The sequence below is a fragment of the Aplosporella prunicola genome (assembly GCF_010093885.1).
Source record: "Aplosporella prunicola CBS 121167 unplaced genomic scaffold K452scaffold_2, whole genome shotgun sequence".
NCBI classification, from domain to species: domain Eukaryota; kingdom Fungi; phylum Ascomycota; class Dothideomycetes; order Botryosphaeriales; family Aplosporellaceae; genus Aplosporella; species Aplosporella prunicola.
The window spans coordinates 1,084,816-1,109,382 of NW_022983530.1; the positions used below are offsets into that span (position 1 = coordinate 1,084,816).

Below are 24,567 nucleotides of genomic sequence, written 5' to 3' on the forward strand. Positions count from 1 at the left end.
CCCACTAAGGCGCCTATCTATCGCTGTACGGCGGGGGCGCCCGCATCCTCTCCCGCCTCCTCTCCCGCCCCCGCATCTCCTCCAGCAACTTGTCGCGCCACTCCTTGCCATGGCGCTTCTCCACTGCACTCGTCACCTCGTCCAGCAGCACGCGCAGGAGCGTCCCGCGCTCGGTGGGCGAGAAGCTCGTCCCGCTCGGCTGGCAGTACGTCGTCGCGCGCGCGCTCTTGTACAAGGCGAAGAGCTCGCACTCGCCGGGCCGCCTCCACATGAGCTTTGCAAAGCTTCCGTCGATGAAGCGGTTGTGGAACGGGTCCCACACCGCGTTGCGCACCACCTCGTAGTGTATCTCCAGCGAGCTGCCCGGGTGGAGAAACGTTCCCAGCGCTGCGTGGCCGCGCATCTTGTCAGCGCCGTAAGCGATGAGGCCCCGCCTGCCTGTGTGCGTGCTTACTGTGAATCTCGTTGCTGAGCGCCTCGCACCGGTCTATCGTCACCTTCCCGCTCGGCGCCTCGTCTTCCTCGATCGTCGAGAGCGCCGCCGCCGCCTGCTCCATCTCGCCTGCCTCTGCTTCTCCTTCTTCTTCGGCCGCTTCTGCTGCCTTATCCGCTGCTGCCGTCTCTTCGACCGCCTCGACCGCCTTGCCCGTCGCTGCAGCTTCGCCCGCTTCAACCTTAGTAGGCTTGTGGCTCTCGAGCGCCGTGCGGGCCTTGATCCGCTTGGCCTGTTTGCTCGATGAGCACCTGCATAGCAGTCAGTCAGTGAGTAATCCACACCGAACAACCCCTCGGAAACGTACCCCATACTGGCTAGCGACCGAGCACTGTCCTGTCTCTTTGACGAGAACAACTGTTTGCTGGATGATTGCGGCTTGCGCACGCCCAGCTATTAATGGTGGTGCGGCTTCCTCTACACAACATGCCGTCATGACTGCTGGGGAGCGTTTTGGATGAGCCCCCCGCCTTCTTCCCCCATGCTCACTAGCAACTCCCTTTTCCACCGGTGTGGGGTTTGCGCAACCATGGCCCTTCGCCAGCAGCCGATAGTCTTTATGAGTTCTTCTCAAGATCCGCGGGTTATGGTATGATCTTCGATATCTGAACCAAGCGGAATTGCCGCGGATTAAATATTCGATATCCATCAGGCCAAATGCTGAAAGCGCCTACCTGCGGGTCGTGGTTCGACTATCAAGGTAGTCATCCGGATTCTGTCGTGTGGTGAGCCCAGTCCCTTACGAAATTGCACCAGCCTTGCGCGATTCCAATAAAAAGTAGTCTGCCGTATTACGTGCGTGCCGTAGCTACGCATCTTGTCCCTGTCTTTTCTACCGCCAACGCTGAAAATGCTATGCACACAAGCCCCCCTACTCCATGGAATGCAAAGAAAGTACAGGAACTGAAACAAGTATTCGAAAGAGAGAGAAAAAGAAATTGCTCCGCTTTTCGTGGTATCGCAAAAAGAAGCAGCCATCCAAAAGTTGGGTTCAGACATGGGACGAAGGAAATCAAACGTCCTACATAACGACACAGTCTTTGTCTTCCTTTCCTTTCTTACTACCCTTACCTGTCTCCGAGGAGCCTGACGCGTGCGCCCCGCCGCCAGATGCTGCGTTCTTAATCCTCTCGAGCCGCTTCTTGGCAAGATCGCTGCCGTGATCCATCGCGCGGATGTACCATACGTTCGCCTCGAGAGTGTCTCGACGACATCCGATACCCATTTCCGAAAAGTAGCCTACGGCATACTCGGCTTTGGTCAAACCTACGAGACGTTAAAACTTCCACCACAGCATATGCACGCCGAAATGACTCACCGAGTTCGGCTGCACCCTTTGCCCATTCGTACGCTTCGACCTCGTCCTTTTCCAGCACTGGGGGTGCTCCTACGAGATACCACGCACACAAGGCCATCATGGCTTCAGGGAACCCCTGTTCAGCCGCTCCCGTGTAGAAATGCACGCTGAGCGCCGGATCACGCGGACATCCCATCTTGCCATGCTCGTACGCCTCACCCATCTTCATCAGCGCCAGCGGGTGTCCAAGCTCTGCCGCCTTCGTGTAAAGCTCCGCCGCGTAAGACTCCTGCTTGAAAACAATTTCCTGGTTCCTCTCGTCAAAGAAGCCGTCCTCATGGAGCAGACCCAGTTCATAGGGCGCGTCGCGGTACTGATGGTCGGCAGTCTCGGCAGCCCGTTTCAGCCAAGTGAAGCCTTCGCGGTAGCGCTTCCCCAGGCCCATGTCGCCTGTGAAGCACGCCTTGCCTATCCTAGTTGCCGCACCAGCATGACCCTTGGAGGCTGACGACCGATAGAACTGGACGGCTTTGGCAGGATCCTTGCGGCAACCCCAGCCGTGCTCGTAACACAACGCCGCGCGGTAGGAAGACTCCGAGTGACCATGCTTGCTCGCAGCAACAAAAAGCGGAAAGGCGCGTTCCTGGTCCTCCTTACCCTTGTTGAAGAATCCGGAGGCATATCCGTCGGCCAATAGATACTGCGCAAACGGATAGCTTCGGTCTGCCAACTTCTGCAGAATGTGCCGAGCTTCCCGTATCAACTCTTCTGGATCAAGTTCACCAGCCTGTCCGTTAGCTTGAAGGGCTGTCGCAGCGGATATCAAAAAGTTTGCAAACTCATGCTGCACAGCTGGGTCTGGGGTTTTCTTGACATTTGCCCTGTACATTTCCAATGTTTTCTTGGTGTCCAAAAGGGAAACATTGCTTCCAACAAAGTGCTTAAGAGAACTCTGGGTAAGGTCCTGCGGTTGTGCTACTTGATGGTTGTACGGATTGTTGTTGAGCAAGTCGACGTACGAGACGGGACGGCTCTCAGGTGAACGCCGGTTGGTAGAAAGCGAACGGCCATAAGTTGAAGGAGAATCGCTGGGAGAGGGAGAAAGGTTTTGCGACATGGACGACCTCCCACGCGCACCCAGCTCAGACCCTAGCGTGAGTGAAGAGTCCGGGCGAGGGGCGTTGGAACGAGGGAGGGGCAGGTTCGACTGGCTCCCGCGTGTGGCGCTCTGCCCGCTCGAAGAACCCTGGGAATCCGAATAGGTCGACTTGACTTTATCGACACGCTCTTTCTTCTTTGGCTTCAAGGATGGTGGGTTGTATGGTTGGTGAAAGTAGTGCAAAGGCTCGACCACTTCTTCTTCCTGGCCCTGACCATCGTTGGGAAAGCTGGGCATGCGCGTGCTGTTGACGGGTCTCTTTGGGTTGGATTGTCCGTCGGCCTGTCCGGTAGGGATCTCGTCTCGGGCCACCGAGTCCCGTACGCCGTGCGGCTCTGGCGTGTCAACATCGCGGGTGCTGCTGGATCGAAGAGATGCCACCGATTGCGAGGAAGACCTGTTCTGAGTGGAAATGCTCTCAACACTACCGTGGGCCGGTCTGTGTCCCGACTTGGGCGAGCGCGGGGCAGCATTGGCCTGGGTCGAATCGTGGTGGCCCATTGCAAAACCAGTGGTACTGTAACCCCACAATGCCTCGTGTGTCCAAGCTTATCCGGACCCTTGCTCGTGCGCCAGATATGTCGAGGCTGCAGGAGATGGACCGATCTGGGGGTGGGATCGCGACAAGGGAAGACGCGACGATGGAGCGACGGGTGAATTCGAGGTTTTGCACCGGGCTAAGGCGAAGCTATGAGGTCGGGCCTAGGAGCTTCGAGGCGAGCAATGTTGGTCAGCTCGGCGGGCTTCGTCAAAGGCAAATGGAAAGGTAGGTAATGGCTCGGATAGCTCCGAGGCCGGGCTAGGCGCGTGTCCCCAAAGCCCCTGCAGCGGAGGCAGAAGAGAGGTGAATCTTACCTGCGGTGCTTCTTTTTGTGACTCTGAAATCCGCAGCTTCAATGGCACGCACAACAAGCGCATCCAACCAGCCGGGAGTCAGGGTCGCGCTAGCCAGCACGTGTGGCGGAGCTTCGTATCTGCCGGATGGCGCAACCCGCTTTCGGGGTATGGGGTCACTGGGTGGAAGCTTTCGGAAAGGAGGGAGGCTATTATTGAGACGAAGGAATATTGCTCAAGCAGCGTGGCGAGCGTCGTCGGCCTCGGCACTCGTACAGTCCGCAATTAGACATACGTGTTGTGCATATGGCATGTCTCACGGCGGCCGGGTTCCACGGGAGCCCACGGAGCCGTTCGTCGCCCTGTAAAAAAGCCCCAGTCGTGCACGCTTGGGTCGAGTCACGCGCTCTGTGCTTTTGCGCGAGCGAGAGCAGAGGCCCACGGCGATAGCGTGATGAGCCCACTGTCACTGCGCTGATAACCCGCAGCTCCACACTCCCCCCAGCGGGCCAGCCCTGTGCGCGTACGCGGCGGCTGATGAATCTCGAGCCGCAAGTTGGCGGGAGTGGAACTGGTTAGCGCCGAAAGTGACATCGTCGTCTGTCACAGGAAAAAATCAAGCTGCATGGCATTTTGTGAGAAGGCTGGTGCTGCTGGCCACCAGCCTGTGGCGCTCCACGTCCACTTCGAGGCCCCCATGCGCTCATCCGCCGGGGCCTCGCGCGCTTGTTCTTGATCTCCTCCGTTCCCTCCTTCGCATCAGGGGCCTGTTCTCTGCTTGTCGGTGTGACCTTGCCCGTCCGTCGCTCGCTCGCTGACTGCCAGTCTGCCGCCCTCTCTCCCAAGCTCCCCTCGTCGTCGCCGCTTCCTCCATCCAGCCACGGAATTCCTTCACCGTGCTCCTTGGCTTTGACCTGCCGATCTCCCACTGCTAGTTGCCAGCTCTCCCCACTTTGGTGTCAATCCTACCGATCAGATCGCCCTTACTCGTACCCGCCTGGTGAGCGACTCGTCCAATATCGCCCTTGTTTTGTTGTTGTCGCCAATGGTGACAGCTGGAATGTAGCTAACCCACAACAGCGCCATGCTCCCTCTTCGCACTCAGCCGCCCTCCCCGCGGCGAGAGCATGCGCGGCAATCCTCTCGCTCTCGGCAGCCCTCTCGAACGAGGCAGTCTTCTCATCCCCGGCAGTCTTCCCACACCCGGCAATCTTCCCGTACCAGGCAGTCCTCGCATACGCGACAGCCTTCTCACCCGCCTCGCCCCGCCCATACGAGGCAACCCTCACAGCCGCGCTCGCCACGACGCCGCAGACCCTCTAATATCGAAGTGCGGCCTTCGCACGAATTGCGAAACTCGCCCAGGAAAGAACACACTCGCGGTGATTCTCAAACCATGCCTTCGCCACGGGAGCTGGATCCCATGCTCCAAACCGAGGGCGACTTGCGCCGGAAGCGGTCCTTGGTTAGGCCGGAACGTGGTCGCGTCGACAGGGACCACCCAAACTATCACTACCGCAAACATGCGCAGAACATGAGTGTCCAGCCCTCGACTACCGGGCACGACCCACTCGCGGAGAACCACGACGAGTCAGAGACGATCAGCTCGGAGAGTACCGACATCAAAAGCATTCAGCGAAGACAGCAACGCAGGGAAGCTGGGAACGGCTATGGCAACGAAAAGGATCATGCACATGATGACAATCGCAAGCTCCAAAGAAGGCCCACGAGAAAAGGCACGTCACAGATGGAAGCCGAGGAGAAAGCGCGACAGAAAGCTCGCGATGCTGCGAGACCTCCGAGCATCTGGAACATCTACTGCGCTGTCATCACGTTCTGGGCACCCAACGCAATTCTCAAGTGCTTTGGCATGCCTCACAAAGCTCAGGCAAGAGCATGGAGAGAGAAAATGGGCTTGATTAGCATCATCATGCTTTTCTGCACATTCGTTGGTTACATCACATTCGGTTTCACTCAGACCGTATGCGCTGGTGGAGGACCCAACAGGCTCAGGATCAACGAAGTGGACAATGGTTACATGATTTTCCACGGAAAAGCCTACGATCTTTCGCGGTCCAAGCATCCTTGGGTTCGCGGCATTCCAAAGGACACCAACGTCGTTTACAGCCTGCCTGAGAAGTATGGTGGTATGGATGGGAGTTTTATGTTTCAAAACGTGAATGGCCACTGCAAGAATTTAATCACGTTGGCGGAAAACTCTGATGTCCCCTCTAAAAATAACGGCAAGGACCTCGCTTGGTACTTTCCATGCAACGCCTTCAAACAGGATGGATCCTCGAAGCCAAATCTCACGATTCCTTACTATCTCGGCTATGCGTGTCACACCCAGAACACGGCCCGCTCGTCATTCTATAATCTGAGAGACAGTGGCGACGTCTACTTTACTTGGGATGACATCAAAAACAAGAGCCGCAACTTGATGGTTTACAGTGGCGATGTTCTCGACCTCAATCTTCTACAATGGTTCAACACGAGTCAGGTCTCATATCCTTCGAGATTTGACGACCTGCGAAAGAATTCGAACCTTCGAGGTAGGGATATGACACGCTCGTTCTCTTCCCACGAAGACAAGCAGATTGCGAAATGTTTTCAGGAAATCATCAAGGTTGGCTCCATCGACACTGAGACGATCGGCTGCATTGCCTCCAAGGTCGTTCTTTACGTCTCGCTTGTTTTCATCTTGTCCATCGTTGCTGCGAAATTCTTCCTTGCTCTGGCCTTCCAGTGGGTTCTCTCTAAACGCTACGCGGCCGACAAGTCGACCGTCTCCCAGAATTCCAAGAGAAGGAATAAACAGATCGAAGATTGGAGTGAAGACATTTATCGTCCCCCACCAAAGATTGCTGACCCATTAGGGCCAGTGGATCGCAGCAGCAAACGCGGCAGCAAATTCTTGCCAAAAACATCAAGATTCACGAGCCCTTACGCCATCGATTCTGGCAAATCCAGACCTGCGCCGACTACTATGGCTAGTCAGAGCTCGACTGCCAAACTAATGAATAATAATAATGTGTACAGACAGTCGAACTATAGTCAAGGTACTCTAGGCTACGACATGCCAGGAAATGCTGAAAGTCGAACCAGCTTGATACTGCCTCCTTCGGGCACTGATCAAAGGTATTCCAGCTATATGGGCGACTCCGAAGGCCCTGGCCCCGCGGGTTTCGTCCATGAGTCTGTTGTACCCCAACCTCCCCACGACTGGCAGCCGTTCGGCTACCCTCTTGCGCACGCCATCTGCTTGGTTACCACCTACTCCGAGGGCGAAGAGGGAATTCGCACCACGCTCGATTCCATTGCTACCACCGAATACCCGAACAGCCACAAGCTTATTCTGATCATTTGTGATGGTATCATCAAAGGCGCGGGCGAGGAATTTTCCACTCCTGACATCTGCCTTGGCATGATGAAGGATCATGCCGTCTTGCCTGACGAGGTTGAAGCCCACTCGTATGTGGCTGTCGCGAGTGGATCGAAGCGCCATAACATGGCCAAGATCTACTCCGGCTTCTACGACTATGGCGACAACTCGCTGATCCCCCTGGAGAAGCAGCAGCGCGTGCCGATGATGATTGTCGTCAAGTGCGGGACACCGGACGAGTCCAAGAACTCGAAGCCTGGCAACCGTGGAAAGCGCGACAGTCAAATCATCTTGATGTCTTTTCTTCAAAAAGTCATGTTTGATGAGCGGATGACCGAGCTGGAATATGAAATGTTCAACGGAATTTGGAAGATAACCGGCATCTTCCCTGACTTTTATGAGATCGTGCTCATGGTGGATGCGGATACCAAGGTCTACCCGGACAGTTTGACGCATATGATCTCCGCCATGGTCAAGGATCCTGAAATTATGGGCCTCTGCGGTGAGACCAAGATTGCCAATAAACGCCAATCATGGGTATCAATGATCCAAGTCTTCGAGTACGTCAAACCCCTTGTCGAGTAAATGGCGTCAGGCTAACAGATCGCAGATACTTTATCTCGCATCACCAAGCCAAGTCCTTCGAGTCTGTTTTCGGTGGTGTGACTTGCTTGCCTGGTTGCTTCTGCATGTACAGGATCAAGGCACCCAAGGGCGGGCAAAATTACTGGGTCCCCATTCTCGCCAACCCTGACGTCGTGGAGCACTACTCGGAGAACGTTGTGGACACGCTGCACAAGAAGAACCTGCTTCTTCTCGGTGAAGATCGCTATCTGTCGACATTGATGCTGAAGACATTCCCGAAGCGCAAGCAAGTCTTCGTCCCTCAGGCCATCTGCAAGACGGTCGTTCCCGACGAGTTCAAGGTGCTGCTTTCGCAACGTCGCAGATGGATCAATAGTACGGTTCACAACTTGATGGAGCTCGTGCTCGTCAGAGACCTCTGCGGCACTTTCTGCTTCAGCATGCAGTTCGTTGTCTTCATTGAACTTGTAGGAACGCTCGTGCTGCCCGCGGCCATTTCGTTCACCATCTACCTGATCGCGATTGCCATCAAGGCAGCCATCGAGCACACGGCGGCTCCCACGATTCCACTGGTGCTGCTCGCGCTGATTCTGGGGCTGCCGGCGGTTTTGATCGTGCTGACGGCGCACCGGTGGTCGTACGTGGCTTGGATGTTAATCTATCTGATTTCGTTGCCGGTGTGGAACTTCATCCTGCCGACGTACGCGTTCTGGAAGTTTGACGACTTCAGCTGGGGCGACACGCGCAAGACGGCGGGCGAGAAGACGAAGAAGGCAGGCATCGAGTACGAGGGCGAGTTCGACAGCAGCAAGATTACGATGAAGCGGTGGACGGACTTTGAGTATGGTAAGTCACATGGGCCGGAGATGAGGGCGCGGTTGGGTTCATGCACGAAGCCATTTGCGGGCAGCGACTGACGGAAGAACCTACAGAACGCAGACTCAAGGGAAACAGCGCAGGGTGGACGCAGCCGAACAGCTCAACGGGCGGAGGCTGGGCGCAGCAGCAGCAGGGGTACGACACGTACTATGAGCATTATTAATGCATTGGGTGGCGTCAAGTCAAGGATTTGGAGGCAGCAAAGGGAGGGGCGCCAAGAGGGGGGGGCATGGATGGTGCATTTAATGGCAATGTAGAGTTAGAAACGCAGGCTGCACGTCTGACCGAAAGAGCGCGGGTTATGCAGACGAAAGAGCGAGCGTGCAGCGGCCGAGCGCGTGGTAAAGGCCAACGGGCAAGGGAACGCTTCACTGCAGGCGCGGCGCACGCGTTGGCCAGTGTGGGCTCGACGAGAGCCAACGGCGCCCGGGCCCGCCCCCCGCGCGCCGCGCGCCGCCCGCCGCCCGCCGCCCGCGCCAGTTCTTCCCCGCGGTGCGCCCTCCATCCACTCAACTTCCCTCAATCCTCTCTGGCCCTTCCAGGCACTGTATCACTCCACTTGACGGCGTCTGTCATGCATCCTGCCGCTGTGGCATGAAGCCGCCATACCTCTGTACATACTGCTGCACGTTTTCGCGGCTCGCGCGCAGCCCTGCACATAAACTCTCTTGACCTTATTCTTCATCGCCAACGCCCGTCGCCCAGTCGGTCGTCAGGCCCCCTCCCCAATAGACATATCCTTTATCCGGCCATGGCTAGTGTCGGTGACATCTTCTACTTTGGTTCCGGCCAGCCTTCCAATCACCACGCATCCCCGCACGAGGCCTCAGATGAATCCGTGCCACAGCCCGGTTTCCCCTACCGCCTGAGCCCCCCAGCTGCTCCCCCAGCTCCCCCAGCTCCCCCAGACTCGCTCCTTCCGGGCCTCGCGCATCATGACGATCACGACTCGCTCCTGGACGACGACCAGTCAGGCGGCGTCCCCGTGCCTCTCAGCCCCGTCGTCGACCTCCCGTCATCTGACATGGAAGACTCCTTCGACACACCTGACTATATTCTTTCCACCCACCAGAGCTCGCCCGCCGACAGTGGCTCGAGCAGCAACCCGCTTGCCTCCCTGTCCACCGGCCCCGACGCCAACTCCTTCCAAATGGCCTTCTACCCCACCTCCATCAGTTTAGGAAACTCGCAGTTTGCCATTGCCTCCGCTTTGGACGATCCCGAGGTAAATACACCCTCCGTCGACGACTACACATGGAAACCCGACATATGCAAGTTCATGGACCAATGGAGGATGGCCGGCACCATACCGGAATTTGGCGTGAGCCACGTTGGGGCAGAGGCCTCCAAAGTGAAGCATTGGGAACGCCCGCAGTCGGTCTCGAGAGACGACCTGCAGGGCAATCGGTACGACATACAAGGCATCGACTGGGATAAGCTCGAGACCACTCGGGAAGAGGCCAGAGATGCTCGCACAAAACTGTATCAAAGCACAACGAGCCGCGTTTGCACGCGCGCGTCCCCACTGGCGCAAAGACTTCCCAACACAGAGAGCTATTTCCGCTTCCGGAGGATGAACACCAAACACCAAGCATTAATAGCGCATTTCCAACTCAGGAATCTAATCGCTGCTACTTCTAGAAATGACATCTACTATGCCGGCAGGTCGAGGATAATGCGCACAGATTCCCTTGGTCAGTCAACCGACTGCGTCATGGACCTCACCAAATCCTCCTTCGATTCATTACATTCTGCAGCTTTCGATGTGACTTCCATGGCTGCGTCCGACGACATACTCATTGCTGGTGGTTTCTACGGCGAATATGCGCTGATAGACCTTCAATCCGAATACGGCACCAAACCCACCCAAGGCTTCATCACGCATCGCGTAAATGGCATCACTAATCACGTCCACACCTTCAACTCCCGCAGCAGTGGCAACCCCATGGCTGTCTTTTCTTCTAATGACAAGTGCTTGCGCATTCTAGACTGCCACACCAACACCTTCATCTCCGACTTTGGCTACGAGGAGGCGATCAACTGTTCCGCCACCTCTCCGAACGGCCGTATGCGCATGCTCGTAGGCGATTTTCAGGAGACGCTCATCACGGACGCGGAGACGGGTCGCCCTTTTGAGCGCCTGGGTGGACACACGGAGGACGCTTTTGCATGCGCTTGGGCAGACGATGGTATCCATCTTGCCACCGGCGCGCAAGACTCGCAAGTCGTCATCTACGACGCGCGATGGTGGCGGGCGCCCTTAGCCATCTTGGCTAGTTCAATGGCGTGTCCACGCAGCTTACACTTTAGCCCTGTCGGCGGCGGGCGCCGAGTTCTGTTGGCCGCAGAAGCAGATGATGTGGTCAGTGTCATTGACGCACAGAACTTTGACAGATGCCAGACGCTCAACTTCTTCGGTACCGTGTCCGGCGTCTCGTTCCTGCCGGACGGTAGCTCTTTCTATGTCGCGAACTCGGACGGCAAGTTTGGCGGCATAATGGAGTTTGAGCGCGCGGGTCATGGCGAGCTGTTCGGGCACTCAAATACAGGCGCGTCAGCCGCGCAAGGAAGATGGAACGACGCGGGCAAGCGGAGAGCATGGGTAGGCGCGGACGCAGAAGGTCCCCACGAGTGGGCAGACGAGTCCGTCCTTGAGTCCGATGCGAGAGTCAGGTTGACAGCCAAAGCGCGCAAACTGAGAGGTCTGGATCTCGATGATCTAGTCGTTTGAGTCGGAAATACAGCCAGCAGCCAACTGGCTGTGTTCAAAAGCTCCTCTGCCATGCCTCCAGCTGGCTGCCCACCCGCGCATCGATTAGTCAGGGGCCAAGGTCTGTTGCGAAGAGCCCTTGACGCGGCAATCGACTTGTATCAATACCTATACCAGCAGCATCACTACTCAACGATGATGACAGCAACGAGCAACAGAGTTACGCACGACAAGAGTCGTATGAATGGAACGAACGTTACGCCGGGGCGGCGATCTGAAGCAAAAACATCATAGGTGGGAGGCACGGAAACGACGCATTGGAAGAAAGGCGAGGCCAAGGTGTACCTAGTCGCAGCAGCACAGGTAGCTAGCCATCGTCAGAGCTTCGCAGTACTTTCCCCATTCGGCGGCACAAGTTTCCCGTTTCAGCGACGCATGTTTCCTTTTTTCCGTTTTTCTCTGCAGAGCATTCTCGATGTTTCGGCTCTCTATCCTTGTACGGACAGGCCACGCCGAATGGCGGTGGGGGAGTCCGCTTTCTTCACGCATATCACACACACATACCCGCATCATCACAGGGCCGGGGCCGGGCCGGCCGCTCGCTCGCTCCTTTTTCCCTCGGGCAGCGGGAGACAGGGGCTGGCTGGGATGGTGGGTAATTGCTTTTCACGGCGGGTCGTTCTCTTTGGCTGGATTAAAGCGGCGTGACGGACCGGGCATTCGCCTCTGGTTGCCGCGCTCGGGCGAGCGTCCGTGGACCGTGTTCGTGCCGGCTGTTTGTTTTTGTTTTTGTTTTTGCTGGTTTTTTTTTGCTTTTTGGTGCCACTGCCGGGGACGCTGCCTGCTTGCTTCGGGATTTTTGGGGGCGTGGGGGCCGGTCTGTGTCTGCGTGGGCTGTGCGGTGAGGTGCGGTGAGGTGCGGTGAGGTGCGGTGCTGCGCGTCTGACTGCAGCGTGCGTGCAGAAGCCACGACAGCTGCGATGGGAGGCCGTTGCTAACTAGGTAACTTTTCTTTTTGGCTGGCCTTGCTCGTTTCTCTATCTCTATCTCTCTCTCCTCTAGTCTGCTCTATCATTATCGGCATGCTGCGAGCGGCTTCTTGGGGTCTTTCTTGCTTTATCGTCTACCCTCATTGCTCATTCCTATCTCTATCTCCATCTCTACCTCTATCGCTGTCTTGAGGGAGAGTTTGGAAGTCAAGTCCTTGTTTCCCTTCTTCTTCTTCTTTTGTTCTTCTCGGTTGGTCCGGCGATGCGCTTTCGGTCTTGTGTGCTTCCTCTTTCTCCTCCTCCTCTTCTGTTTCTTCTTCTTTTTCTTTTTCTTCTCTTTTCGGCATGCCGGACGGGCGTCGGCCTTGTAATTAATGCGTCTGTGTACACTACGAGGACGAAGGCCGCGTTTTGCGCGAGGCGGCGCTGGTAGCAAGTATTTATTTGTGGCTTGGCTGATTTGGTTCGTGCGTGCGTGCGTGTGTGTGTGTGTGTGTGTGTGTGTGTGTGTGTGTGTGTGTGTGTGTGGTGGGGGTTGTCGGACTGCCGTGCTTGGCTGTGATGGGGTGTCTGCACTGGGGGTGGTGATTGCTGTAGAGCGTGCTTGTGGTGTGGGTGCGTTCTTGTGCGATTTGCTGCTCTGCTGTGACCGCTGATGTTGTGGCTGAATACGTCCACGCTCGTCCTTCTGCCACTTCTGCCTTGTGCTTTGCTGTGTTGTCGGCTTTCATTCCTTGCTTACTCGGTAAGTCTACACAAGCTCATACATCTAGTGTCTACCTATAGGTCAGCCAGCCTAGATATAGAGAATTCAACTGCTTTCTTTAAGCAAGACATTTACGGAAGGCCCCGGATAATTTGCTCACCTCTTCTAGATATTTTGCCCACCCCTTAACTACAAGTTGAGTTAAATCTAGGATACCTACAGAGTACTCCTTAGGTAGTTATAACTAGACTATAATGCTACGGCCAGTAGGCACTACATAACTATATAAAAGTAAAAAGATATAATGGTAAAAATATATTCGAGTTCTTAGATATATACGACTACTAGAGTATCTACAAGGGTATAAAAATAAAATATTCGAAGGATATAAAGGTACTTACAAAGGTATAGAGACCTAAAATTTCAAAGGGTTGAAAACACATCATATAACTCTATATATGCTATCACGTGGGGTGGGCAAATTATCCGGTGCCTTTACGGAAAGGGGGACTGCTTCTTTACACATTATAGGAGAATCTTCTCCTAGGGCTCTTTTCCCTTCTAAATATGTGTTTGTCCTAGATCATTGATGCAATCCTCATGGACTAGGATTTATCTAGAGGGCACAACGTATTTCGGTAATTGGGGATAGAGAGTTCAAGATTTGCGAACTGTAGAAAAACGGAGATGTGCTGTTTACTGTAGATATGATTACCCCAAACTGTCCGTGTATGCATTCTAACGCTCTTAGAAGAACAGGTACTGATCCTTCCCTTTCCCAAACATCACTTTGTTCTTAAGTGCTACTATTGTTTGTATATACAAAGTAAGTCGGCCGACCAGTGCAATATCTTCCACAGCTACCACACGAGTTACCGCTAAAGTAATATGCTTTAGATCCGAAATCCGAACCATGCTATTGTGGAAGCTAAAGCAGATGATGTAGCTTCTTAGGGCTCCTAAGCAACATACACACAGAGGCCGCGCGGTGTTGGGTTGTAGAATGTAAACCTAATAAGCAGCATCGGCAGTCAGAAATTGTACACACGCGCACGACGGTGAAAGGTTGCAGGGTATCATCATCGTATTTGGTCTCCCTATGCGAGTGTGAGCGCTAATACCTAGTTAGTTGTAAGGAAGCGGGTAGCGTGGGTTTGCTGGTTGTATCCGGTGTTTTCGTTGTGAGTATGCTTGGTGTCCACTATCCAGTATATAGTAGGAATTATTAGTAGTATGATAATATAGACATATCGCTCTGCTGTTGGGTTCGGTTGGGTTGTGTCTGAGTGCTATGCTATGCTATCTGATATCTATCTGTCCGTCTGTCTGGCTGTCGGAGTCTACGGATGCCGGGCCAGTTCAAGTTTTTCGCCTTCCGTTTTGGGATTAGACGGATACAGGAGTTGCTGCCTCAGCAACGGCCCTAGCATTAGGCGTCTTTTTAGGTCTTTCCCTGGCCTAGGGTGCCTAAATTGGGGGCTCTAGGCCTAAAAAAAGCCCTGTAAAAACAGACCTTACGTAGCCTCGTTACCACGGTAACACCCCTGTACCAGGTCTGTCCCAAAAAGGAAGGCGAAAAACTTGAACTGGCCCGGCATCCGTAGGTAAATGAAAGGACGCAGGCTATGCTTGTGCGCGTGCTTGTATTTGATATGATATGCGTGGTGAGTATCCAATGAAACGACAGAAGCCAAGATCAAGAGGTCGTGAAGTTCCGGAGAACAGAGAACCTTCTGAAGAGAGCGAGAAGGTTAGATGGAGAAAGGAGAGGAATCTCCTCATTCTTCGCCCCCTTCATCCTCACACACCATCCAGCCCCAACACACCTCTAGGCAGCACGCCCCTGCCCAGCCCCCACGACGCAGTCCTAGCCCACGCCCGCCGCAGCCCCGCATGCGCAGCCGCGACACGCATCTCGTCGACTGACAACGCCTGCGCGCCATTCCCTGGATCCGTTGGCGTCAGGAATGGGATCTCGACGGGCTCGCACACGGTGTCGGGCGCAGGGAGCGTGCCGTTGTGGAAGTACGCGCGGATATGCGCGACGGTGCAGGGCGAGAAGGCGGCGAGAGAGCAGTGCTGCGCGAAACGAAACGTCAGTGCCTTGCCAACAAAACGTAGCAACCATTTATTTCTTTCTCTGGAAATGGAAAGGAGAGGGAATGGGAACACTTACTCCCGGCGAGTTCTGCGTCAGCACCGCCGACCCCGGATACAGCTTCGCCATGGCGTGGGCGTTGGACAGCGGCGTGACAGGGTCGGCCGTATTGCCCACCCACAAGATGGGATGCGCAGTATCGCCGCCAAAAGGCCCGCGGAAGCGGTGCAAGGGGCGGATCTTCCAGCCGGCGCAGTTGAGGCGATGGGCCGCCCAGATGGCGCCGGACGTGGGGCTGATGTCGGCCAGCTCGCGCCAAAACGCGTCAAACGCCGTGATGGTGAGGAAGTCCTGCGCGTCGCCGTCCGAGCACATGATGGCCATGGCGGCCTCGCCGTCGACGGGCGCCACCTGCGTCACGTTGCCTTTGGCTGAGCACGCGAACGTGTGCTGTGGGCTCAGGAACCGCTGCACGATGTCTTTGCCTTCGCGGTCGCGCACGGCGGCTAGGATTTTGGCGATGTTGGGGAAGTGCTCGATTGGAGAGTAGATGGCCATGAAGAGCAGCGTCTTGATGTCGCTGTACGTCACGATTTCTGGTATGTCGTCGTCGACTACTTGGAGCGGGTTGTGATAAAGATCGGCGAAGATCTTGTCGACTTCTTTCTTGATGTCTGCAGAAGTCCAGCCTTCCTTTGCCAGTGGACATCTTTCTGGCCCGCTCTCGGCGCAGCGGTCATAGAACTGCTGCATGTCCTTTTCTGCGTCCTCGAGGTTGTTCGACCAGAGCGCTTTCATGTAGTTGTTTGCATCCACGACGCCGTCAAGGACCAGCTTTCCCACTCGATCCGGGTACATGGCAGCAAAAGTGTTCCCAATAGCGGTTCCGTAAGAGAAGCCCCAGTATTGCAACTTCTCCTGACCCGCGATATACAGCCTAGGCAACTGCATAGACATGGACTCGTGGCCTTTCCTCTTGGCGATTGCATCTTGGACCATAATCCTCCAGGTCTCCTGCTCTTTCCACTGACCGAAGAGCTCCGCAAGCTCAAGCATGTCACGTGCAACAGAGGCCGTGGTGATAAACTGCTTGATGTCGTCTCCGTCTTTCGCCGAGTAAGCGCACGTGGAGCCAAGAGCCTTAACCATCGCCCAGCGCCGCCCAAGAACAGCATCCGAGCTCCCTAGGATTCCGTTGGCGTCGCGGCGCAGATTCCAGGACTCTCTGATGGGTTCAAAGTCGAAGCAATGCGCGCCGGGCGTGGTCTTGCCGACTCCGCGCGGGTCGAATCCAACAAGGTCATAGTACTTGGCCGTCGAGTTCTCTGCCGCCTCCGAGCTAGGGTCTCCCGTCGAGTCAATCATGGACCGTATCGCCGAGCCTTCATCAATGACCAAATGAGTGCCGGAGCCTCCAGGGCCTCCGGGATTCAGGAAGATGGGGCCACCGTAGCGGGGATCGGTGACGGGCACTTTGGCCGGCTTTACAGCCACTGCAAGGCTGATAATCTTGTCCGGATTCGTGCCATTCCAGTAGTCCAAGGGGAGCTCGACGCGGGCGCACTTTAAGTCTTTGAAGCACGTCTGAAAATCCAGGGTCTTCTTGGTGGGAAGCTAAAGGACGTAAGCACCATTGCCAGGCTAGACAAAGGAAAACTACGAGTGTAGGCAGGAGAAGACGATATGACAGAACAGTTTACGCTACGTAGAAATCCTTACAGTGTCCCAGCTGAAGTTCAGTGCTTTGAAGTCTGGATGATCATGATGGCACCGTGCCATGCGCAACGCCTTCACAATAGCGACATCGATAAGATAAAGGCATAGTATAAGGATGATAACCTTTTTGGCAATCGAACGCGCCCTAGAAGGCGGTTGTACGTCCGGCCTTTCGGCCGTCGGAAGTCCCTTCATGGCAAACTCAAACACAAGAAGTTCAAAGCAAAAAGCGCAAAGGGGTGGCGAGGCTGAAGCCACGAGAAGTAAGCAAAGATATACACGCCATCTGATAAGGCAGCCAAGCAAAGTGGGGCAGTGTCCACAGCGCCGTGTGCCACCAATGGCGGGGCATGAGGCCCGAAAGAAGCCGGGGAAGAGACGAGACCTGACGGGTGATGTCACGTGTGGGGGATCGTAGCGTTGTGCGATGTTTTCCTTCCTCGAACGTCTCTCACTACTGTGCCGCCTTGCGTGCCGAGGCATGGAATGAATTTTCAAAAGCTGCATTCACGATCATGTCAAAGCTCGTATTTCCGGGCCATCCACCGTACATCTCTCTCCTTCCTTGTCACGTCACAACAACAGAAAGCCCCTGAGAGGTATGCTTGAATGCTTGTGGGTATCATCGAAGTGCAGCTCCTTTGTAGTCGGACGATCCTCAATGTTGCTTTCCAAGCCTATTGAAAAGCTAATCATGCAAGCCCTCAGTCTGGTTGTTCCCCCGATCCGTGTCCCAAGAGTATTGTCAATTCCCGCAACGAATGTCCTACCTGGCCCGTGTATCCGCGGGTTTATTCGTAAAGGTCAAGAAAGAGGTTTCTGTCGTTCGTAGGCCGAACTACCATTGCTGTTGGCCTTGGCCTTGGCCCTGAGACTGGTCACCGTAGCCTTGGCCGCCGTAAGGCTGCTGGCCTCCGTACCCGCCTTGGCCAGGGCCCCATTGACCGGCACCGCCGCCGTAACCACCTGCCGCAGAGTCAGAATTAACATCATCTTAGCATAGATATGGAGTGTGTTTACCGTTGCCGCCTTGGCGTTGTCCATAGCCGCCTCCTGGGTAATGTGTTAGACACGGACAAGAAGAAAGCTGTTGCCGCTGGAGCCTCGAATCGGTCGCGCGCAAACCTCCAGCAAGGAAGAGAGCCGCTACGATGGATGCACAGCAGACATAGGATGAGCTTACCGTATCCGCCACCGTATCCGCCGCCGCCACCACGGCCACCTCCATAGCCGCCGCGACCAAAGCCACCACCGCCGCTGGAGCGATCAGAAGCCTTGTCGACGCGGATGGTACGGCCGTCGAACCTGCCATGGGATCAGCACTGAACTACGTACTCTTCGCAGTCATGAAGACGGCGCGCATGACGTGGGCGTTTAGTGGGAGCTTACTCGACGTTGTTCATGGCCTGGATGGCTGCATCGGCATCAGACTCTTGGGTGAAGCGAACGAAACCGAAGCCGCGGCTACGACCAGTGTCGCGATCCTTGACGACGATCTAGGACGAGTCAAGGTTAGTTTGCGCCGATGGACAGTGGGTCAGACGACGAGATCGTACCGCCTCTTCGACTTGGCCAAATTCCTCGAACTTGTTGCGGAGCGTCGCATCGTCGGTGTGCCAGGCGAGGCCACTGGAGCCATGTCAGCGCTCGGGGATGCGACAAAGCACGAGGACAGGCGACTCACCCAATGAATAGCTTGGACATGGTGGGTTTTTCGGGAGTGCTATTGGCTCGAGGTCAGCGTCGCGGCTTCAGGCAGCGATGAACGCGCGGCGACGAAAGAGCAGAAAGACGACGCGCGGCTCACGGCGTCGGACAGGCAAGCAAAAAATACGGCGGGGGACGGACTTGCACAGAAGAGGGTCGAGGGAGGGTGGTAGGTTTGATCGGTCGTGGGTTGTCGCAGCGGAGTGGGGTGTTGAAGAAGAGGTGGTGGTGGTGTCGGGGCCGTCAGCGAGGGCAAGCGGGGCAGCATCCGGTTGCGCTAACGAAATTGTCAATCACCTTTCACGCAGGGAAGCAGGCTGGGAGGGAGGAAATGGATGGGCGCGTGGGAAAGGCGACCATGCCGGATGCATCGACGCCCTCTACTCATGGGCCGCATGATCTCGCGAACACGGGACAGCCGGGCCCTATAAGGCCAATGGGCGCGACCAGCGTCGCCTGCGCGCCCGCGTCTGCGCGTGTCGGCCCCTGCAATTGGCTGACGCGGCGTGATGGCGCAAGTGATGGAGGACCAGGCAAAGAAGCTTATCGCCTGCGCTGCCGGCTCGTGCTGGCCACTCGATATACGCAACCAGCCTGCCTCAGTTACATAATGTTTGTCAGTGCGCGCCAGCCAACGCGGGGGATTCGCGCGGGCCCGCCCTCGTCCTCCATGGTCGTATCCGCGTGCGTCGAGCGCTGCTGCCTTTTGCCTTCGTCCTGTTGCACCTCCCCTCTTGTCGTACGACGGCCTCGACACCCTCCCTCTCAGACTGTCGGTGTGTGGACGCGTACATGAACATTCAAAGCTGGTTAGAGCAGACCGAGACCCCCACGACGTTGGGCCTACCGGCAGCCCTGAGAGCAAGGGAACCTGCTGCCCAAGATGCACTCCGGCCCTCGCCCCGCCACAAGCGCCCTCGGCATCTGCCTTCTTCCGATAGCTCGCTGCTCCGAGTCGATCGCCCTCTGGAAACACCTGGTGCTGCTGCTGATGATGACCTAACTTTCGCCGACGACGCTGCAGCTTCCATCCACAGTCCACCAGTGCAATACGCTCGAAGACCACGCCACAAGACGCGCCCAGATACATATGAACCCCGCAAAGACGACGCAGAGCAGAGGCGGAAAAAACACCACAAGCCAAAAGAGCGTCGTTCGAAGAGGAGGGACAAGCCAGACGGTCTGGTACACACCTTTCACGCCAAGCATGTCGCTCGAGATAGGCTGACCGTAGGATCACTTGCATATCCCTTGCGGCGCACATGAGGCCACAGGTGGCGCTGACATTCGATTCCAGTTGAAACCAAAGGAAAATCTAGGCCTGTTCAAGAAGGGACGGGCGTCGTCCCCAGTCAGGGGACGCGGATGTGAGTCCGGCTGTGGCATCTGCAGGACGTATGCCCTAACATGGCATATAGTACCGGACCTAGTCTTCTCCGAGATGCGTTTTCTGCAGAAGCACAGTGACTCTGTAAGACAACAACCCACGGAAGACTCGAAAAGAGAACGGAAGAGAAAGGAACGGCACGATGCACAGAAAGAAGAAATATCAGCATACTTTGGCACGAAGCCAGCACTGACTGAGAGAAAGCATGAAGCCAATTCCAGAGACGAACAAGGCCATGCCGTCATACCCTCCATCGAACTACATGAGAGGCCATATCTTGGTTTTGGAAGTAGAGGCACGCGCCACAGCAGTGTGACGACTTATAGCATTCCTTGGTCGGAAACGGTTCGGCACGCGAGCCACTCCGTGACTCCACAACCACACAGGCTTGCCAAATTGCAAGCCCTAGGATCTGGAGACGCGTCAGACAGCGCGCCCACAGATGGTGTGGCTGTCGTACGTCCAAGTGTACGTGATGCGACATCAAGTAACGGTAAGCATCTACTTGAAGAAGCCGATGGCACCACTGCTACCCAAGTTCATGCGGCATCAATTCCAACAAAGAATCCAAAGAAATGTATGCACTCTCTGCTTCAGAATCGGCCTGTTGAGACTTCAAAACCTTCGTCGTCCCACAAGGGCCGGGAAGACCTACCCGGAAACTGGTACGATCCAAAGTATCAGGAAATTGTAGGGCCAAACGAGAACGACATCCCGGCACCTAGATCTTCCGGCCTGCAGATTACACCTGCAGCGGAGGAAGAGGCGGTGCAATCGCAATCACCTGGCGGTAGCGGTGGTGTGAAAAAATGTTCAAACTCCACAACCGGCACTGGTTGCAAAGATAACGTAGGACCGAGCCAGGTCTTCACCAGAAGCTCGTCACCGTTGGGCAAGCTCTTGCGACAGTGTGACGATGCTTGCAACGAGGCAGCAGCCGAACAGCATATTCCTGGCATGGACATTCTTTACTACGGCAATGACGACTTTGAAGGTACTTGGGTCGAAGAGCAAGGCCCATGTCTACAGTCAACGAGATGCGGTCAGCGCGGACTCTATGGTATGCAGTTGGCAGACGAAGACGAAGCCGAGGCATGTGGTGAGGACCGTGACGGATATGATTACGGACATGAATACATATCATTTCAAGGAGGCGGGGAGGGCGATCTTGGGGACCAAGAGAAGTTTGGACGGTTCTGGAAGCCCCATAGACTGTATTGAAAGCATAGCTGGCGAGCCGTTCGCCCGCAAGCACGCTGTGTAAGCGAAAACGGCGCAGATCAATCGCGGTTTCTTCGGAAGCGGGAAACGGCGGGCCTCAAACCTCGGTCGATGGCGACCAGCTTGATCAAAGCTATCTGTTGCTTGCCAAACCGGGTGATTTAGGTGACTATCGGACTGGATGAGGCCTGCCCAGCGTTCGTGCAGCCGGACCTTGACCCTCACGGGCAAATTATTCCTTCCGGCCGACTTATTTGCACCCTATTGTCGTCGCCAGGCAGTCTCGCGCAGACCGCCGGCCCTGACGTTGGCTACGCTGGCTGCATCTCATAATCCACGCAATCGCTCCGCCTCCCGCTACCCCACCAGCCGCCTCGACAAAATTCATTCTCGCACGCAACTGGTAGCGGGCCACTTCAACTTCTCATCAACACCATCATCCACCATGTCTTCGTCCAAGTTCACCTCGCGCAAGATCGCTGCTCCTAACACTCTGGAGCACCGCGTCTACATCGAGAAGGATGGCGTGCCCGTCTCTCCTTTCCACGACATTCCCCTCTACGCCAATGAGCAGCAGACGATCCTCAACATGGTCGTTGAGGTCCCTCGCTGGACCAATGCGAAGATGGAGGTATGTTTGCCCGCGTTCCTCGCTGCGGCGGCCGCGTGTTTCTTGTGTTCCCATCACCCCGCCTCAGGGGCATGAAGCAGATGGCTAACCATTCCACCACCACAGATCTCCAAGGAGGAGACCCTGAACCCCATCAAGCAGGACACCAAGAAGGGCAAGCTTCGCTTCGTCCGCAACTGCTTCCCCCACAAGGGTTACCTCTGGAACTACGGTGCCTTCCCCCAGGTATGCGTGCCCCACTTTGCCCCTCATTCAACCGGACAGCATAAGCTGACGACACGGTAGACCTGGGAGGACCCCAACGTCGTCCACCCCGAGACCAAGGCCAAGGGCGACAACGATCCGCTCGATGTTTGCGAGATTGGTGAGCTCGTCGGCAAGCCCGGTGAGGTCAAGCAGGTCAAGGTCCTCGGTGTCATGGCTCTGCTCGACGAGGAGGAGACCGACTGGAAGATCATCGTCATTGACGTGAACGACCCTCTGGCTCCCAAGCTCAACGACATCGAGGACGTTGAGCGTCACCTGCCCGGTCTCCTCCGTGCCACCAACGAGTGGTTCCGTATCTACAAGATTCCCGATGGCAAGCCCGAGAACCAGTTCGCCTTCTCCGGCGAGTGCAAGAACAAGAAGTAGGTTTCACGTTGACTCATTTTGAGCACTCGCTGACCGATATAGGTACGCCACCGACATCGTCCGTGAGTGCGCTGAGGCCTGGGAGCGCCTGGTCACCGGCAAGACCCCCAAGGGTGAAATTTCTCTGTAAGTTTAGAGAATCTGCAATTTTGAAGCACTCATGCTAACAAGAACTTAGCACCAACACCACTCTGAGCCACTCTTCCGACCGTATTGACCCCAGCACTCTCAACCTCCCCAAGGGCGAGAACCAGCTTGCTGCCCCCATCGACCCCAGCATCGACAAGTGGTTCTTCATCTCGGGTGCCCCCACCCAGTAAATAAAGCCTCTTGTGGCCCGGCACGCGTCCAGCCACGGTTGTGACGTCGAGGCTGTGATGATATAGAGCTGGAGCTGCATCTACATAGCATCTTGTGGATGATACAGAATAAACAGCAATGGCATGACGCAGCATTAAAATGCTGCTCTGCAAACTCCGTCCGTTCGCGTGTCCCAGTGATATACACAAACTCCGTCAAATGCATGCATGTATCCATAATGTACCCATCGGTGCCGCCTTTAACCGTTCAACTCTTCCTCGCGAGCAAGCTTACGCGAATGCCTGTTGACCTCTTCCTCCACTTCTCCGATCTTGAGCTTCTCCAGGTTAAGCGCCATTTCCTTTCCGTCCTCTGCGGGGATTGTGTTAGCCCTTCATTCATTCAAAGATTCCCGCGTCTTGTTCCACGCATCATCATTTATAAGGCCGACATACTGAATTTCAAGGACAGCGTGGGAGGCTCCGTGCTGATCCTAGGCAGAACCGTGGAGCTGATCTTCATAGTCAAGCGCGCATCAGGCGGCAGCATGGCGAGGAAAGTGCGGGCGACCTTTGCGCGCGGCGAGAAGGGGTTGAACTTGGTCGTGACCTCGGTCATGTACCTGGTGATCATGATGGGCAGCGGCGGCGGGAGCGGACTGGTCTACGGAGCAGCGGTGCGGTGCGGTGCGGGAAGCGGAGAGACGACAGAGAGAGAGAGAGAGAGCGCGTCGCGAGGAAGAAGAAGAAGTCGGCTGCAAAAAGTCGTCAATGGCGGGGTTCTCGCGTTAGATTTACGGAGGGCATTGGGTGTCATACCGGAGGGCGCTGCTCGGCGGGCGTGTTCTGCTGCTTGCTGTGGTCGACTCGACTACGCGCTGTGAAACTTTCCCCGACGTCCCCGCGGCGTTTGCCGAACGAACGGCGGAACGTGGGACAGGCCCGCATGACATCGCCTGCGGCAGCTGCGAGCAGCAGGGCAGCTAATCCGTAGTTACATATCCCCTCCGCGACGAAATGGCATCCACGCAAGCCTTTTCCACGCACCTCACGCAGCTTTCTTCCATCGCCATCAAGCAGACCGTTTGGCGTCCCGCGAAACCTTGGTCTCAGCCTGGCTGAACACATATAGTGCAGGATTAAGAGCGGACTTGACGCAGTATATTGGTTCCGTGCCTATAGCTTGTGATACGATACTGATGAGGTTTCTAGCGCACATAACCAGTTCCGTCGCGCCCGCATCGTTATCAACAGCTCGCGCACCAACACCGTCGCTGTCCTAGACGAGCTCCGTCAAGTCCAGCGCATCAAAAACGCCCCAAAGCGGCGCGAACCAAGAACAAATGGCCGAGAAGCAAACCGCCGCGACCGGCCCGTCGGGGCCGCAGGGCCAGCAGAACCAAGAACAGCAACAGGCGCAACAAGCGCAGAGGGAGCTTCACGGTGGCGGCAAGGCAGAAGAGGTCGTGGAGCGGAGGGGCGACGGCGTCCCGCTAGTCAAGTCGGACAAGCCGCGGAATGCGAAGAAGAGGATGTGGGAGGAGAATGTCGAGGGCGCTAAGTACGAGGAGCAGCAGCGGAAGGAGAGAGGCGAGCTTTAGATCTACCACGTATCTACCTATAGCCACCCCTAGGTTATGCGTTGAAATCCATACTACGTATACGGGGTAGGTAGACAGGAATAAATTCCTAGCAACTCGTTTACCAGGCTCCGCCCATGCAGCACACGGGTTAGGAAAGGAATGGCGAGTGCATGTACCTACCTACCTACTGCAGTACACCGGTAGCACAAGCCCTCGCAAGCTTACTCTACAGCCAGCGCGGTCCATGAACTCACCGAC

The 24,567-nt window shown here is 55.9% G+C and overlaps 12 protein-coding genes across 12 annotated transcripts; 7 read left to right on the forward strand and 5 right to left on the reverse strand.

The window, feature by feature from the left end:
* Positions 1-13: 13 nt before the first annotated feature.
* On the reverse strand, positions 14-805 carry K452DRAFT_304765 (uncharacterized protein; the record flags this gene model as incomplete). Its single annotated transcript, XM_033542838.1, has 3 exons — positions 14-434; positions 484-744; positions 801-805. 3 exons carry the CDS (start codon positions 803-805, stop codon positions 14-16), a joined length of 687 nt encoding a protein of 228 aa, XP_033402555.1.
* Positions 806-1,514: 709 nt separating this feature from the next.
* On the reverse strand, positions 1,515-3,186 carry K452DRAFT_219084 (uncharacterized protein; the record flags this gene model as incomplete). The annotated part of the gene is made up of 2 exons (XM_033536395.1): positions 1,515-1,759; positions 1,812-3,186. 2 exons carry the CDS (start codon positions 3,184-3,186, stop codon positions 1,515-1,517), a joined length of 1,620 nt encoding a protein of 539 aa, XP_033402556.1.
* Positions 3,187-3,479: 293 nt separating this feature from the next.
* On the forward strand, positions 3,480-5,106 carry K452DRAFT_294379 (uncharacterized protein; the record flags this gene model as incomplete). Its single annotated transcript, XM_033541695.1, has 2 exons — positions 3,480-3,674; positions 4,864-5,106. 2 exons carry the CDS (start codon positions 3,480-3,482, stop codon positions 5,104-5,106), a joined length of 438 nt encoding a protein of 145 aa, XP_033402557.1.
* Positions 5,107-5,179: 73 nt separating this feature from the next.
* K452DRAFT_218938 (glycosyltransferase family 2 protein) lies at positions 5,180-8,667 on the forward strand (the record flags this gene model as incomplete). Its single annotated transcript, XM_033536388.1, has 2 exons — positions 5,180-7,725; positions 7,776-8,667. The coding sequence occupies 2 exons, from the start codon at positions 5,180-5,182 to the stop codon at positions 8,665-8,667; spliced, it is 3,438 nt and encodes a 1,145-aa protein (XP_033402558.1).
* A 1,256-nt stretch (positions 8,668-9,923) lies between these two features.
* Positions 9,924-11,360, forward strand: K452DRAFT_218739 (uncharacterized protein; the record flags this gene model as incomplete). The annotated part of the gene is made up of 1 exon (XM_033536377.1): positions 9,924-11,360. One exon carries the CDS (start codon positions 9,924-9,926, stop codon positions 11,358-11,360), a length of 1,437 nt encoding a protein of 478 aa, XP_033402559.1.
* Positions 11,361-11,587: 227 nt separating this feature from the next.
* On the forward strand, positions 11,588-12,360 carry K452DRAFT_71868 (uncharacterized protein). The gene has a single exon (XM_033547058.1). It carries the CDS (start codon positions 11,815-11,817, stop codon positions 12,262-12,264), a length of 450 nt encoding a protein of 149 aa, XP_033402560.1. The 5' UTR covers positions 11,588-11,814; the 3' UTR covers positions 12,265-12,360.
* Positions 12,361-14,360: 2,000 nt separating this feature from the next.
* On the reverse strand, positions 14,361-17,089 carry K452DRAFT_263019 (uncharacterized protein). The gene is made up of 3 exons (XM_033538630.1): positions 16,852-17,089; positions 15,211-16,746; positions 14,361-15,113 (listed from the first exon to the last, which is right to left on the reverse strand). The coding sequence occupies exons 1-3, from the start codon at positions 17,041-17,043 to the stop codon at positions 14,835-14,837; spliced, it is 2,007 nt and encodes a 668-aa protein (XP_033402561.1). The 5' UTR covers positions 17,044-17,089; the 3' UTR covers positions 14,361-14,834.
* A 231-nt stretch (positions 17,090-17,320) lies between these two features.
* On the reverse strand, positions 17,321-18,585 carry K452DRAFT_283056 (uncharacterized protein). Its single transcript, XM_033539702.1, has 6 exons — positions 18,533-18,585; positions 18,405-18,477; positions 18,238-18,344; positions 18,032-18,153; positions 17,869-17,901; positions 17,321-17,814 (listed from the first exon to the last, which is right to left on the reverse strand). The coding sequence occupies exons 1-6, from the start codon at positions 18,550-18,552 to the stop codon at positions 17,687-17,689; spliced, it is 483 nt and encodes a 160-aa protein (XP_033402562.1). The 5' UTR covers positions 18,553-18,585; the 3' UTR covers positions 17,321-17,686.
* Positions 18,586-19,205: 620 nt separating this feature from the next.
* On the forward strand, positions 19,206-20,193 carry K452DRAFT_355288 (uncharacterized protein; the record flags this gene model as incomplete). Its single annotated transcript, XM_033545950.1, has 4 exons — positions 19,206-19,785; positions 19,853-19,922; positions 19,974-20,026; positions 20,147-20,193. Coding segments are annotated over exons 1-4 (606 nt in total), but the record flags the coding sequence as incomplete, so codon positions are not given.
* A 1,415-nt stretch (positions 20,194-21,608) lies between these two features.
* Positions 21,609-22,747, forward strand: K452DRAFT_323919 (uncharacterized protein; the record flags this gene model as incomplete). Its single annotated transcript, XM_033544668.1, has 5 exons — positions 21,609-21,794; positions 21,900-22,019; positions 22,080-22,423; positions 22,470-22,553; positions 22,606-22,747. The coding sequence occupies 5 exons, from the start codon at positions 21,609-21,611 to the stop codon at positions 22,745-22,747; spliced, it is 876 nt and encodes a 291-aa protein (XP_033402564.1).
* Positions 22,748-22,986: 239 nt separating this feature from the next.
* Positions 22,987-23,360, reverse strand: K452DRAFT_218219 (uncharacterized protein; the record flags this gene model as incomplete). The annotated part of the gene is made up of 2 exons (XM_033536346.1): positions 22,987-23,099; positions 23,183-23,360. The coding sequence occupies 2 exons, from the start codon at positions 23,358-23,360 to the stop codon at positions 22,987-22,989; spliced, it is 291 nt and encodes a 96-aa protein (XP_033402565.1).
* A 376-nt stretch (positions 23,361-23,736) lies between these two features.
* On the forward strand, positions 23,737-24,437 carry K452DRAFT_283058 (uncharacterized protein). Its single transcript, XM_033539703.1, has 2 exons — positions 23,737-23,885; positions 23,939-24,437. The coding sequence occupies exon 2, from the start codon at positions 24,070-24,072 to the stop codon at positions 24,325-24,327; it is 258 nt and encodes an 85-aa protein (XP_033402566.1). The 5' UTR covers positions 23,737-23,885; positions 23,939-24,069; the 3' UTR covers positions 24,328-24,437.
* Positions 24,438-24,567: the final 130 nt, after the last annotated feature.

Excerpts from the sequence above, each read along its gene's own strand:
- K452DRAFT_71868 (XM_033547058.1), top strand. The coding sequence starts at position 11,815 with ATGTTTCGGCTCTCTATCCTTGTACGGACAGGCCACGCCGAATGGCGG.
- K452DRAFT_263019 (XM_033538630.1), bottom strand. The coding sequence starts at position 17,043 with ATGAAGGGACTTCCGACGGCCGAAAGGCCGGACGTACAACCGCCTTCT. Across the intron at positions 16,747-16,851 it reads TGAACTTCAGCTGGGACACT|CTTCCCACCAAGAAGACCCT; the intron begins GTAAGGATTTCT and ends TACGTCCTTTAG. Across the intron at positions 15,114-15,210 it reads TGACGCAGAACTCGCCGGGA|CACTGCTCTCTCGCCGCCTT; the intron begins GTAAGTGTTCCC and ends CGTTTCGCGCAG.
- K452DRAFT_283056 (XM_033539702.1), bottom strand. The coding sequence starts at position 18,552 with ATGTCCAAGCTATTCATTGG. Across the intron at positions 18,478-18,532 it reads ATGTCCAAGCTATTCATTGG|TGGCCTCGCCTGGCACACCG; the intron begins GTGAGTCGCCTG and ends ACATGGCTCCAG. Across the intron at positions 18,154-18,237 it reads CAGGCCATGAACAACGTCGA|GTTCGACGGCCGTACCATCC; the intron begins GTAAGCTCCCAC and ends ATCCCATGGCAG.
- K452DRAFT_283058 (XM_033539703.1), top strand. The coding sequence starts at position 24,070 with ATGGCCGAGAAGCAAACCGCCGCGACCGGCCCGTCGGGGCCGCAGGGC.